Below are 15,160 nucleotides of genomic sequence, written 5' to 3' on the forward strand. Positions count from 1 at the left end.
GTGCTTTGCCCAAGGATTTGCACCTAGGCAATGTTTTTTCCGAGGAACAAGAATTGAGCTGATAAAGGCAGGGCTGCTCAGACGTGCCAGACATGAACAGAGAAGCACACTTAGCTGCAGGTGATGATGTGGTCACCCCCAGCCCACCCTGGTTTTATCCTGGCCCCCTCACACACTCGTGCCATGTGCAGGAGTTACTCCTCCAGGCCTGATCCCTGGGTTCCAGAATGGAMTTGCTTGTGCTTTTGGAAGACAGCTGCAGGTGAAATATAGGGCTGTGTGTTGAGAAGGGGTGGCTGGCTCTCTGGAAGCCTTGCCTAGATATCCTCAGAGAGGATTTGAGCTCTGGTGATGCCTGGGTGGGCAGGAGCTGATGGCTCGGGTTTACTTTGCTGCTGCTGTGTAAAGAGCAGACTGAACCCTTCATTTCTGTCTCCTGTTCACAGCTAAGATCCCTCCCCTCCTCTGGCTGCTCACTCAGTAGAGAGATGCGAGGAGGAAAGGATGCTGCTAAGCTGCACTTTGCTCCAGTACTTGGCACATCCTTTGCAGTATCGGCTGTTTTCTGAGCAGAGACGCTTCCTGCCTCCTAACCGATGCAGCCATTCCCTGCTGCTCCCCTTGAAAGGAGATGGAATCGTAACCCAGAGAGTGAGTGAGTGATGCGGCTGCTGCACTGAGACTGACTGTGAGGAAGAAAATTGGAGAGACTGGAATATGTGCCTGCCTCAGAAGCACTGCAGTGGTAAAGCCCCTGACTGACTACATGCACGTTACTGTTCTTTAGGCATTGCTACAGAGAACTCAGGAGTTGGATGAAATGCATCGGCCTCCTTTTTCACTGCTTCTGTATTGTCATCATGCATTAATTGCTGGGAGTTATTTTCCTTCCTGTGGCTGATTGCTTGCATCTCTTCTCATACTGCAGGAGGAAGCGTGAGGGCGAGAGCACAGCACCAACCCAGCGTCCTGTCCCACAAGAAGGCTTCTGCATGATGTGCCAGCACAATCAGGGGCTGCTGCAATGGTGCATAGACCCTCTGGAACAGCTGGATTTGGGATTATTAATGGTTTATAAAGGTGTCCCAGACTGCATCTAGCAACTACCTGGAGACACTGGCTGTCCTTTGGGGCTTGCTGACTGCTTTCAATTTTCCTCTCATTACTGCTTTCCCACTCATCTGGATCGACAGCATTTGAGCGAGCGGAACATACTTCCTTGGCCAGGAATCAGAGGGTGCTGCACGGAAAGTGCAGGTGTGAGTTCTGGAGGGGACTGCAGTCTGACCAGCCATGGCTCAAGCAGCTAAGCAGCTGAAGAAAATCAAAGATATTGAGGCTCAGGCTCTGCAGGAGCAGAAGGAGAAGGAAGAATCCAATCGCAAGCGCAGGAACCGTTCTCGGGACCGGAAGAAAAAGGTCAGTGGCATGGGGCAAGCAGCCCTATATCCAGGTGCCTGTGGTTGTGACAGTGAGCCCTGTTTGTGTTTGGGGAGGTGGAGAGGTGGGGAGAGAATGACAGAGGGGCATCCTGGTCCCTGTAAAAACCTGTGTGCCATCAGCACAAGAAACAGTCTGTCAAACAGGACAACTTCTGGGACCAGAAATCTGCTGTTTACCCTGACAGCTTGCAGGGAGTGGGGGCAGGGAGGGAACGCAGATATAAAAAAATCTGAGGAAGGGGAGAGGGAAGTGAGGGGTTTATCACGGCCTCTTAATAGACTCACTCAGCCCAGTAACAGATTTGATCTCTGAGATAAAATTGCTGGTCTCTAGGTTCCTTCAGTTTCCCACAGTTGCTCTTTGTGTTGAGAGCTAAGGGGCAAGAGACCCCCACCCCTTTCTCTAGTGAAGGATTAGTTTTGATGTCCACTCCATCCCCTGCTTAATCTCCACCAGAACACTGAAACCAGGACATAGCAGGAGCAGACCCCTAACAGAGAAGGCGTGTTTGTGCAGAGGACTGAGTTCTGCTGCTGCTGAGGACAGGCTGTATTTGCGCATGGGATGCAGGTCATCCTTTCCTGCTGGCAGCAGGTGAGGGAGATCAGGGGCAACCAAGAGGTGTCTGTCCCTTCTGCTGACTCCAGCATGCTGGAACCTCGTGTCTGCCAGCTATTTGGAGCTGTAGCTCCTCTCTGGAAAGTCACTGCCGGTTTTTTCTTGCCGCCAGCTTCCTGCAGGAGCGGGCATGTTGCTAAGATAGCTTTGCTGCCCCTTAAAGACCTCTTGAATCTGAATGTTCTTCTCACAGGAGAGCCTGAGGGTACATGTGCTATGCACCGGTGCAGAGAGGAAATGAGGAGAGAGGTGAAACCGGATAATCAAGGATATATCTGATAGAAGGTTACAATGCAGGAATTCTTAGGTGGGCTCCTCCTCTGCCTTGTCCCAAGGACTTGGAGACTTCCTTGTGCCCCTGTGAGCAGGAACCTCGCACCAGAGTTCTGCTGTTGGAGCGTCTTAATAGCTGGGCCCTGAAAGTACTGAGAAGAGTCTTGCTTTTCTTAAAGCTAGGCCAGGACAGCCTGGAGAGGTATGACTCCACAGAGAGCAGCTCATCAGGGGGAGAGTAGTGGACACATCAGGATAGATGTGAGGTCTGCAGGCAGCAGCGGGGGAGTTGGATGTGGGGGYCATTCAGCTGCCACATTGTCGTGTCAGATGCTTCCTTTTCCAGTGATAATAATTCTTTGGTGCCTTCAGGGCCATGGCTATTCCCTGCAGAGCCTCTTGGCCTCCTCTGCTGACGAAGCAGCTTGCATCTTACATTGCCAGAGGACTGTAAAGGGGATCTGATGTGAAGAGCCACCAAATYGGGACATTTTTCTATTGGGCCAACTGTCTCTTGTTAGTCCCTGCCTCAAAGCCTCAGTATCTCTCGGGATAGTGTTTTTACTGTACAAGTCTCCTTGGGGCCAAGCGGAGGTGTATCAGGATGTATTGGAATTTTGCTTTCTGTTTGGCTGCAGCACTTGTGAGGGTTCGATTCGTRTTAGGTCAGTGTCTGATAGTGCCCTGTGAGTCTGCCTGGGACTCGTGTCATGTCCGTGTCAAAGGCCCTCGCACTGGCTGTTGGAAYGTACTGAAACCACTGTGGTGTCACTGGCTCCTTCTGTTCCTTTGCCAGTGTCTGCCGGCTGTATCTTGCTTTGTATGCAGACACAGCCTCTCTGGGGCAGAAGCTATTCATTCGCTTGATGTTTGTATAGTGCAGGGTATCGGTGTCTTGATTTCTGGTTTAGCCCACCGTACATAGCTGCCATGAAAGTTATTATTAGAGGCATGACCTGTGATCCAGGGAAGTCCTGTCATGACACAAAACTGAGAAGATGGCCAGAGGAAAAAAGATGACAACCTCAGAACAAATTTCTTCTCATCCCATGTTGGGTGAGCTGTTATATCTTCAGTTTTGCATCCTTTAGCATTTCCTGGAATTTTTGTGTGGTTGTGTGTGTCCCATGAACAGCATGATTGAACCCTGTAAGAACCTTGTATTCTGTGATACCTGGAGACAGTGAGTTCTGTTATTTAACACTGTGTTGCTCGAAAACCTCTTTGGACCCATGATTGTATTAGTTGCTTTCCAGTTTCCATGGCAATTTATTGGGTTTTGTATTAAGTGCATGTAACAATAACCTGATTGACCTTGTACTGTCCGTTTTTGTGTTCTGTACCTCTTTTTTGTCTCTTGGCACAAGGACAGTCCAGATGTATAACCTTGTCACTCCTCCAGTATTCCCTGCCTTTGTAATTCAAGATGATGACAGYTGAGCTTTCATTTGACAGGGGCTGCATTGAGGATTTAAGGAACAGTATCTTGTCACTCATCTCTGCTCTCTGTCCAGCTGAGGCATACCTGTGCTTTGGGCTGAGCTATCACATTAAACAGGCAGGCATGTCCTGAAGAGTATTGCTGCTCTGTGTGCTCTGCAGAGTGGCTGGAGGGTGTCTCAATCTTAGAATGACCTCAGAGAGCAATAGCTTTCAATAGCCCTGTGTGTTCCCACATTTAGTGCAAGTGCTGAACTGTGAGAACTTTACTAGGGTTGTGGCAGGATGTGTTAGTGACTTTTGAGGATGYTGTGCACACAGGAGGGTGTGACAGAGAGCAGACGTGAGCAAAAGAGAGTGTGAATTAACGGTTCACTGCCACTAGAGGATGTGCCAAGCATCATCTGGGGTGCTTGGCTTCTTGCTGTTCCTGTTGTAGGATCCTAGCTTCAAATCTCAGCATCTTTCTCAGATGGACAGTTTACAGGGGACCAGAGACATTCTGGCATTGCTGCATGGGTGCATGTGGAGTTTCTGATGTGGCCATCGGCACTGACAGGGAACTAGTGATTGACAGGAATTATATCTGTGCTTTGGGTGCAGCTATATGTCTCCTTATTGAGTTTTTGAGAGGCAGTCATAGTCAAGAACACTTCCTTCCTTTCTCTGCAGATGTGGTCAGGCTACCCCCGCAGGAAGCCCTCAGTGGGAAGTCATGCAGAGCACTTCAAAGACACAGTCCTCTCTTTGCCAGGGTCAGTGGGTAGCAACAAAGCACGTTGTGGAAAAGTGATGTTCTGGTACTATTTATGGGGCAGCTCTGTAGCTTGTTATCTGAACACAGTTACTGAGTCCTTTTTGAGTTGTATGTGACTTATTGTAGTTGGGTAGTAAAGGTAGAAAATGGACCAAATCCCTTACCAGGAGTTCTGGAAGCACTGACAGAGCTCACCACATGCGGTGTTAGAAAGGGCCCAAACTGCCCAACCCCCAAACTGGGGCCCAGAGCACTTGGCTTACCCTTTGTCTCAAATATACATCTGCAACTGGCAGCTCTACCAGGTGCTCCCACAATCGATGGCTGGTGGCATTGTAACATGACATGCTTTGACTGACACTAATAAACAAAAGTTAACACTTTTATGAAAATCTTTCTTCCTATTGAAGTGTACTTATTCTGATACTAAATTCAGCTGAATATCTGGTCAAGCATAAACAGGGGCAGACACCTTCATCTGCCTCTCTACAAAGATGCAGATTCCCCCTGTGTTTCTCAGTAGACATGCAGGATTCGTGGAGCAGGAGGCTGGAACCTCTAAAATGTCTGTGACAAGAGTTCTATGGAGCAAATAGCAAGAGGACTTCAGTGAAGCAGCAGTGCCAATAATGTTCAAAGAACTCCTCAAGTGCACATGTGAGAGCATACTCAGTCTGTGTGCAGCATGACTGGGGCTACAGTATTAAATAACAATCTAACCAAAAACTTGAAAGTAAATTCTTATGATGATGCTGTCAGTGTTTAAATGATAAATTATCAGTATGAAAGATGTGATGCATCCTCTCAGTATATACATAGCAAACTTGGCTTGGGCATCTAAAGAACAAAGGAACAAAGCCTGAATTTACCACTATTTTTTTTCACTTTCTTTTTTTGGTGGGGGGGACAGAGAGGGTACAATGAGGAGCAAACCTCTTTTGTCTTTCTGCTTCTGTCTACTTTCTTTGTCTTGCAAGTGTTCAAGGGTAAGACACTCTCTTCTAATGGATTTGTAGATCATCTCCCACAACACACTCTTGAATAGTAAGTGATTGCTAATAACAAGCTCCCTGCATAAAACTTCTTGGTTTTTTTTCTAGTTGATAGTTTCTTGGAAACAGCACAGAGACAAGCCTGAGGGCTCACAGATCTCCACAGTACAGGCTGGCACCCATCCTTGGTGCAGTACTGCTTCTGCATGCTGCAGCAGGAAATCTTTTAGTGCTCACTATTACACACTGAAATACAACCTGCCAGGAGAGGCTGGGAGGGTGCTTTGGAGAAGGGAGACAAGAAATTTGTGTGAGAGAGTTTGAATTATGTGGGAAAGCAAGAATGAGGTATTAACATTTGGCAGGAGCTGTGGCAGGGAGAGTGGTCTTCTGCCAGCTGGAGTGAAATGGTGGGAAAAAGCTAAGGGAGGACAGGGGATCAAGTAACCCCCTTCATATAATCAAGCATGGATAAGGAATAAATGTGGGCAATGAAATGGCTGATAGCAACTGTCAGAAGAAATTCCAAGCTGAGGTGTATGAGGTAGGAGAAGCAGCACAGAGATGATTGCAACGACGTGGAGGATGCTGATGAGAATGCTTTTACATGGATGAATTTTTCTATCCTTAGGAAGCTAGGGAAATGTGGTAACTAGAACAAGTCAGGAAGGGTTTGGACCAACAGCCACAAACTCAATCATATGGAGCAATTGCAGATGATTCCTTAGTAGGACAGTTGAACAGCCATATAGGGTGACCGTGTTTGTGCTTGCTGTGAGACAGGCAAAAGAGGTCACTTGCTGACTGTTCACTGATAGGGTGTATCAGGGTGGTCTGAGCTTCGGATTCTGAGCTAGAAAATCCAGACACCTCTGTCAGGATTCTGCAGTAAGSACATGAGAAACTGGGGTGAGAAATCGCTGCTGGAGTGCTGCCAAGGAGCAGCCACTGGGTCTGTTCTCCCTGCTCGCCTGCATCCTTTCAAATGGCTGTTACTTTGCAGCAGCGTTCAGCTTGCGCTGGGTTTAGAGAGGATGCAGAGAAAAGAGTGATGGACAGAAGGAGGGCAAAGGATTTCAGCAGTCCTGGTTGTAGGCGGCTCAGAACATCCCCATGATAACTGGACTTCTGAGCTCCACTGTGTTCTGCTCCCATGGATATCTAGACACTGTATTATGGCTGGATTCTTGCATTCAGTGGCAGATCCTGCCAGAGATGTGACATGGTTGTCAGCCACCTGGGTTTTCACTAGCTGCTGGGAGCTGTATCTTACCTGCAAGCTGAAGCTCATCAGCAGGAGAAAGGACCATGCTGCCTGCAGAGTCTCAGAGCACAAGAGCTGCTTTGTCTCCTTTCCCTGTGATGGGGTGGGCTGAACAGGAGCGGAATAAGGGCATCTGGATGTGAGGGATGTTGTGTGGAAGCAAAATCCRCTGCTGCAGGGATTCGCTGGTGGAAGAAAGCACTGGGGGAATGTTGGTGCTATTCTGCATTGCTGCTCTGCAGGCTCTTAAATTATTCAGATAATAACAGCATCTCTATGTGCTTGGTGAGCCTACTGTGCTGAAATGAAGTGAGCAGCATCTGAAACCTTCTAGCACTCAGAAATCTGTTTCAGGAGCAAGTTCTTTCAAGCTGTGCCCTATCCTCTGTGCCTGGCACCTCAACCAGGATGTCTGCCCCAGGAGGGCACTGGCTGAATGCAGGGACGAGCCCTGCCTGGAGCAAATGCTTTCAGGAGGGAGAGCACAAAGAACCGTGCCTTCCTAAAAGGCACATGACAGCCTGGTGGGCTTAGTCTACCCACTACAGGAAGCTTCCTGCAGTGTGGTGAAGCTGAGGTACAGCAAGCTAGACCTGAGCTCAAAGGAAAGCAGATTTACGGAGCGCTAAAATTAGAAGTTTAGTCTGAATTATGCACATTTCTTTTGTCTTAGTGTGTCAAGGTTCTTCAGGAATGTTTTGGTCTGAAAAGGTGCAGCATCACGAGTGGTGTGATGGAAGGGGGGATCAAGGGTTGTAGAGATTTCTGGGTTCCCTGGCCTACTTACATCTTTCTTGCAGTCCTCACCTCCAGCTCTCAAAATGCCAGGGGTTTAGGTTCTGAAAGTGTTAGCTCTGGATTGAAGAGGCCAGCCATGTTAAAACCTTCAGTGAGTAGAGGGAAGCTTCCTAGGTGCAGGGAAGTTCCTGACACCTTCTCTCTAAGGGCACTTACCAGCATGACAGAGCCATCTGAAAATTCACATTTTCTTTCACGGCTGATGATGTCATGTTTTGAGCCTCAACTCTGCAAGCAGCAGCAAAAATTCAAACTGCCTTCCTATTTGCAAACCAGATTTTGCTGACTAGGTGAAATGTTAAGTCAGAGCCACGCATCTCTGTGTAGGGGCTGCAAGTGTAGGGGGCTGTGTGAGGTCTATGACGTCAAAATATTGCATCCTCAGTGAAAAATCTACAGCAGAGACAAAGCAGCAGGTATTCAGTGAAGTGTCTTGGGAGGTGGAAGGAGAGAACACAGCAGCAGGAGAGCATTCAGAAAACAGATGAAGTTTCTATATTTATACAGAGATGAGGAAGGGAGGAGAGAGCGTGCGCGCGTGTGTTTGTGCGTRTGGCCGGGCCACTGGGAAGATTCCTGTTTAAGAGGCATCTGCAGCAAGACAGCAAGCAGAAGTGGAGGCTGTGGTCTTCACTATACTGTGGTGACAGAACTTTGCAGGGTCTGTAGGGTACATTTATGTGCCTCTGTTGGAACTTTTAAATGGGAAATGCAGAGAACAGCATGCTGAAACCCTTTGCAGAATACAAACAATGTTTGATTTTTAACCAGTGTGATGTCTCTGCAAAGGAATAATAAATATTGTTACCTTCTGACAGTGTCATTTCTCCAGAAAACGGAGGTGTCCAGATTCTCTGCAGGAAGTGCAGTGTGTTGAGTCCATTTAGTTTCTTCATGATGCCATGCCTGGAAGGAGGAGCATTGAGTCTCTCCCAGGACCTGATGATCATAACACCCATCAAAGAATAAGATAAATACTATGTGAATGTGCTGTTTGGTGGGTGTGACAGACAGGTGTGGGGTGAATGAAGCTTTAGCAATATACTTCCCTGTGTACCAAGCTCTTTATTCCATTGATCTGAATGTGGAAGGGAAGAGTAAAAAGACTTTGGTCTACCTGGAAATCGGCTGTACTCTGCTGATGATTGAAGAGTGAGCTTTTACTGTATGCTGTAATCATACACATACATATTGCAGGTTTTCACACTGCGGTTCAAGTCAATAATGTTCTACTGTAAATACTTTCCATGGATTTGAATATAGTAGTAAATAGTAGTAAATATCCTTAAATAATATGCTAACCTTCACTAATCCAGTGTTCTTGACTTGTGAACCTCTGCATGGAGTTTCTCTTACTTTGGAGTGATTTTTTATTTATTTCCCCTCTCCATTTACGTCACGGTGAATTAAAGTACTCAGGCTGACAGTGGGAACAGGGAGTGGACTATCGCCCTGTATATGCTACAGAGTTCTAAGAAAGATAAATCTTACTGAACTGGCTTTTGATGTTAGAGTTGCTTTTACTGCAGTGGATAATAGTTCTTCCCGTCTTCAATGCTGAAAGAGAAGTTGCATCTGTGGTACGCTTTGGCATGGGGGGGGGTTTCATTGCTAGGGATGCCTGCATGGGATCAGTATTTGTCTTGAAGGCTTTACTTTCCTATGCTTTTTCATTGCTCAGCTCATTTCCTGGCAGAATCATCTTAGCTCACAGTGACAGTAGGTTTGGTCCAAGCAAGAATTGCTCAGTGGAGCGTGGCATGGCAGCTCTCTTTACACGCAGCTTGGACGTGCCACCGCACTGATGCATAGCAACACGCTCCTGTGAAAGAGCAGCACGATGGTCAGCAGGCTGACCCCCTTTCTGTGAGGACTGGGAAAAAATGCTTCCTCTCAGCCTGCTGTCAAATGGCTGCAGAGCTGAGGTTGCAGTAAGAGGAGCTGCAGTATCACAGGGCAAAAGTATTAAATATCTGTTGCCCACCAGTACTGTACCAGGAAAACTGCTTTTGAAAACTTGTGAACTCATCCCTGCCAGTGCTTCACGTCTGTGAGGGAAGTCCTCCAAGGCCAGCAGCAGTTCAATAAGACTTAGAGAAAACACCTTCTCTCCATTCAGAATGTGAGACAGCAGCATTCGCTGTCTCCTGACAACATTCCACGGGGATCAGCAGCACTTGTCTCCTGGGCCTCTCAGCACAGTGTGTGGCACTGCCACCACCTTCAGCAGAGGGGCAATGAGGGACTTTTGTTTCTGTATAGCCAGGCACTGTGGGTAAATTACAGTTATTTGGGAAGAGGAGCTGACATTTGCACCAATTCGCTTTGCTTGAAAGTCATGCCTTAGAGCTGAGAAAGCTGTGAAACACTCSGAGCAGCTGATTGAGAGGCTCTGCTGACAGCTGCAGTGGTGATGCAACTTCCTCATGAAACTTAGAGAGAAGGTCCRTCACTGAGAAGGGGCATTGCACATGGAGAGCTTTAGTCTGAACAGACTTTGTCTCTGCAGAGGTGGTATGGTTTTTGTCTGTTTTGCTAGGAATAAATGCAACATTTTTGCCTGGAGAAAGTGCACAGTAATAACATATGAACCTGTAGATTGTTCTTGACAATAAGAACCTATTGTAAAATACTAAGAGAAAAAAGAGATCAGAAGAGGAAGAGGCTTTAGAGTTCCCTTTACTGTTCTTCGGAGGCTTCTGGGGAAAAAACCAATCACCACAAATGAAGCAAGTAACATGCTTTTTGTCCTCTTTCTGGAGCTGCAGCTGCTGCAGTCAACTCCCCACCCTCAAGCTGTTCTACTGTTTACTGCCAAGGTTTGCCAGCAGGTTGCTGGGATAATATTAGGCTTTTTTAATGATAAAACAGTGCCTGGAAAATAGATGTATGTAATTTTTACATTTAAGTTAGAAGAGGTATATGACATACCATTGATCTGGTTGGGAGGTACTAGGAAACAGCAAAAAATCAAGGAATCTTTTTGGGTGTTCAGCCATGAAAACAAGGACCGAATTTTGGCTATGTTTTAAAAGACCAACATGAATAAACTTGCATGCAAACATGTTTGGAGGATATTATGCCTCTGAAGAGGCATTAACAGTTACAAAAAAGTAGAAGAACAGAGTAAAATGACAGAGGCTTCCAGCAGACCCATGTTCCATACCGTCAGCAGATAACACAGCAAAGCAGCTGTAATAGAACTGGTACTCTCATATATCTGCCCCAGTGGCCATCCTGGCCAAAATGGTTTCTCAACCTCTGCCTGCTGGCAGGTGAAAATGGTTCATCTTTTCTGTTGAAAAGAACTTGAAGATGCCAAAAGAGGAAATATTAGGATTTCTTTACTGTTTAATTCCATTCACAGAGAAGCATAGCCTTAGTATTACCTGTAAAGCAGAGAGTTAGTCTCCCTTAAGAAGAGGAAAATCTAAAGTTTTGGATTGAACTGCCTTTATGAGCCTGGTATCCAGCATCCTCTATAGTTGCTGTCAAAGATGCTGTGATGYTTTTCCCAATAAAATATATGTGTGCATGGGTTGAGTCCTCTGTTCAGTGAGAATCTTTCTTAGGTAGTTGCATTCTGCCTCTTTTGAGCCCCTTGTTTCCCCAACCCCCTAGAGTTCATAAGCATTTGTGTGGTCTGCTGAAGGCTGCCTCCTCTTACTCTGCATATGGGATAACTAGTTTAGCAAGAAGGCAAGAGAATGCAAGGAAACTTTGCAGCTGTGGGGTAAGCTGATCTTAGAAAGAAAGTAGTGGGAATGACAGAGTGCAGGACACATGTTCTCGATGTAGAAGAGAGACTACTTCTCTCTGAAGAAGGCAACTAGAAGATTTCTGTGTTTCATATTGTAAAGCAGATTCTGTCAGAAGTCTGGCATAAAAATCCCTCAGATGTTTCAAATCTTTCTCTCTGCCCCCACACTTCAGAGCTTCTTGGCTTGTATTGAACCACCCTGACCTGGCAGCTCAGTAAGGTGGGTGAACGCAGGGTCAATGTTGGGCATTTCCTGTCACTGACAGCACTGGTTTTTTTTGCAAAGCCTCAGGGAATCATAGTGCTAAATGCTACAAGAGTGTTGGTTTTGTAAGGTAAGCAATTGTGCAGTCATAAGCTTGGAGGTGTCCTTGCCGTGCAGGGGATCTSTGTGCACTGCTGGCAAGGGGATCAGACATGCAGCTCCTCCTGTGCTTGGCACAACCTGTGTCATGTGGAATTACTTCCTCCTCTCTGCTGTGATGCAATGGAAGATGGGGGCTGCACTGTGCTGCATCTTTCTTCTGTTTGCTGGCTGTTCTKGTTGTTCATCCCTTCACGATTCCCCGTTACAGGCTCTGGGGCCAGCACTCCCACAGGACTCAGCTCCCAGCACTGATATCATGGAGTAACAGCATCCTATTTTTTAATCATTAGGGGGAAGGGGGATTTTTTTATTAATGACCCAAATTACCCCGTGAAATGGCACTTGCCTGACGTTAAATATTAAAATCCCTTAAGTGGGTAAGCTGGGGCAGAGAAGCAGCAGCATGCTGGTAATGACAGGCTGTGGTGGGAGATGAAATGGTGCCAGGCAGCATTAATACTTGCTCCCTGAAGGGTCTCCAATCTTCGGGGCAGCCAGGTGCTCTTCTATGCAGCTCCAAATGGCATTTTGCACACTTTAAACATTTTGCACGCTTTGAGCAGATCTGAACATCAAAGGCTGGTGGATCCTGGCTCTGGCGTTGCCATGGCRACAGCAGCTGAGAGGATTTGGCTGTTGCTGGGATGGGATTGTGCTGCTGGGTGTGTTGGGCAGAGYGGGGCTGCTCTCCTCACATCAGTGCCATTTGTGGGCATCATGCTGTGTGAGGGGGTGCTCCACCCCAGCCCAGGAGTGCTTGCAGACCTCTGCGTCTGAGCTGCTCACCTCAGCTCCCTCCAGGCTGGCAGAGGAGGAGGGAGTCCTTCCCATGCTATGCCACATGTGGAAGTAGGTCAGCTGAATTATACCCGTAGATGTGCTTGTTTCTCTCTGCTGGCTCTCAAGGGAGCTGAGCAGTGAGCCCTGCTTCAAGTGTTAACTCTGTAGGAGCCTGAAAGTGCTTCAGTGAGCCTGCCCTCAGGATGTTGCCCTCAGGTGCCTCTTCCATCCCCCTGCAGCTCCAGATATGCTGGATGCAGTGGGTTTCCAGGAATGAACATAACGCTGAGCTTTAAAATGAGCACTGTGAAAATRCAGTAATGGTCTGGCTGGGTAGCATGCCACAGAAGCATGGTCAAGGGGCTGCTGTTGATCTTCACTGTGAGTCTGTCAAGCTGCATGTCCTGGGCAAAATGCCCCATCCTCCTCCTTGGGTATTGTAAAATGGCCCCAGGGAATTCGTTACCATTCCGTGAACGTTATTCATTTGGGTGACTTTAGCATCTCTGGCCAATATCTGCTGAGGGGACAGGTGCATGTGTGACTTACTTGGACATGCACATAGCAGATGACCGGGGCTGGGGGGGAAGGATGTGTGGAGATAGGCACTTGAGACAGATGGTGAAGGAAAGCAGTAATTCTGAGCACTGTGCCTGTTCCTTGCTCTGTCACAGCAATAGACAACCCTCAGACTTGCGGTGTCAGTGCTGTTGGCCACTGCATACTAAAGAGAGAGTATTTTTTCAAAGCGCCTGAACATGACAGAGCAAGATCATCTTGGTGCAGACTGTGGCCTTTAGGTACAGTGCAGACCTTAGGGACTGGGTGGCTGAGAATAAAGGTCCACTGCAAATGTGGGGCAACATCTGACTTCTTGCTCTCTGGCTTGATGCTCAGCAGCAGAGCAGACTTCTTTCCAAGCGGAGCAGAGTGCAGCCTGCCAGGTGGGGACTGTGCATTCATCTTTTCTCACAGGAGGTCAGTCTCTGTTGCCTCCAGGCATGCGCTGCAGCCAAGGGCTGGAAATTTCTTGGTCTTGAGATCTCCAAACAGGCGTAACATTTAAGCATCTCTCCATTTTCTRTAGCCTTGCGGTTATAGCAGGACCAGTGTATCCATCAGGATCAATGGCTGGGGTGGATTAACTGCAGCCTGAGAAGAGTCTTGTTACATCTTCCAGATTGGTGCCTGTCTGAGTGAAAGTTGAAATCTGCGCTATGAGCAGTAATTAAGAAGTGATTTGCCCTTGGCCCATATTGTGGGCATAATGCCAAAATCTGAGTCCAGAGCTGGGATTTTTCAGATTCAGGCTGAGTTAGGTGATGCTTTTTGCTCTCAAAACTGCCTGGTCTCTAAGAGGGGGACAAACAGGGGGTGCTAATCCTGTGGGTGAGATGTGTTGTGGTCCGCTGGATGGAGAGGTTGCTGAACAATTTTATCTGTGCAGATACCTTCTTTGCAGCCAGGATAGCACACTATTAAGCCATAACATAAACAGTGGGACATGAATATTCCTTTCCTTAGGGAGCTTTGCAGCTCTTTCAAGTCTTCACTCTGAGATTCTGACTTTCTGAGTTTTTATGCTTGAATAAGTATAAATAAGATAAATGAGATAAATGAGTGTGGTGACATTTTCCGTTGTGTTGTCTGTGGCTTGTTCAAATGATGAGCAAAAAAACCACCTGGTAAGTCATGGTAAGATGCCAGAGAAGCACATGCTAGGAAGCTCTCTGCTCAGTATGTGTGAAGGGAGGAGCAAAAGACTGCTGAAACATCTTGGTTTGGGGCTCAGACTACTTCCTCTCCAAGAACTAAATTGTATTTATGCTAGTACGAGGCATCTGTCTCTTGGAGTAAGAAAGCAGTCTGCTTCTCCAAAATCATGCTTTTGGAGGCAGCAGTGCACAGTTCAAGAAACACAACTTTAAGAAGATCTATTCAGTTTTTATTTCTGCATTTCCTTTGGGATTCTTGCAGATTAAATAGTTCTGAACTGATAAATGACCATGAAATGGTTTCTTAGATCAGGGCTATGACAGGAAGAGATTTCTTATTTCTGTTAGCTGCTGAGCATTGCAAACTTAGTCCACTGGGTTTCTCTTCATTTGTTCCATGCTTCTTCATGCCAGTTTTTAGACCGATTTGGAGAGAAGCACCCCTCCCCTCATCAACAAAAAAGATGGAGAGGCCACTAGAGAGCAAGGGCTGGAATATTTGTGTGCAGCAAATCTTTGTCCCCCTCCCACCACATCACATTGCACAGCTCTTCCTTGGACAAAAAGGTGAAGAGCAGGTGCCAGTGTGGACCCTTCACATGCTTCCTCTGTTGCTCATGGCTGAAGATTCCAGCACTTTGGAAGCTGAGGATCAGCTGTCAGAGAGGAAAAGCACCAACAGCCCCTATGGATTTCCTGTGAAGTCGTGAACCGTCATGCCAGAAGCCACAAACACCATGAAAGTGGAGCCTCAGCTGTGTGATGCTCTGAGAGCTTCCTGCTCTGAACTGCAGCATCTATCTCAGCTCTGCAGAGCATCCTTATCCACTTATTTATGCCTGCMTCACTGCTGCTCTCTCCCAAAAGGAAGAAGCGGCCCGACAGCRCCACAGTTTTTCGGTGTACCTGCTGTTATCCATGGCTGGGCAGCAGTAGCAGAATTGCTAAACATT

General features: G+C 47.1%; 1 protein-coding gene across 6 annotated transcripts in view; it reads left to right on the forward strand.

The window, feature by feature from the left end:
• The first annotated feature begins 497 nt into the window (after positions 1–497).
• The window catches only part of ANK1 (ankyrin 1), a 54,150-nt gene continuing 39,487 nt past the window's right edge, over positions 498–15,160 (forward strand). For all 6 annotated transcript variants that reach the window (XM_057384479.1, XM_057384482.1, XM_057384484.1 and 3 more), the window contains exon 1: positions 498–1,419. In XM_057384479.1, the coding sequence (XP_057240462.1) occupies positions 1,294–1,419 (126 nt within the window). In that variant the 5' untranslated portion in view covers positions 498–1,293. The remainder of the gene's footprint in view (positions 1,420–15,160) is intronic.

This window comes from Malurus melanocephalus, unplaced genomic scaffold (genome assembly GCF_030028575.1).
Source record: "Malurus melanocephalus ecotype Western Australia unplaced genomic scaffold, MMel_1.1 scaffold_712, whole genome shotgun sequence".
Classification (NCBI taxonomy): domain Eukaryota; kingdom Metazoa; phylum Chordata; class Aves; order Passeriformes; family Maluridae; genus Malurus; species Malurus melanocephalus.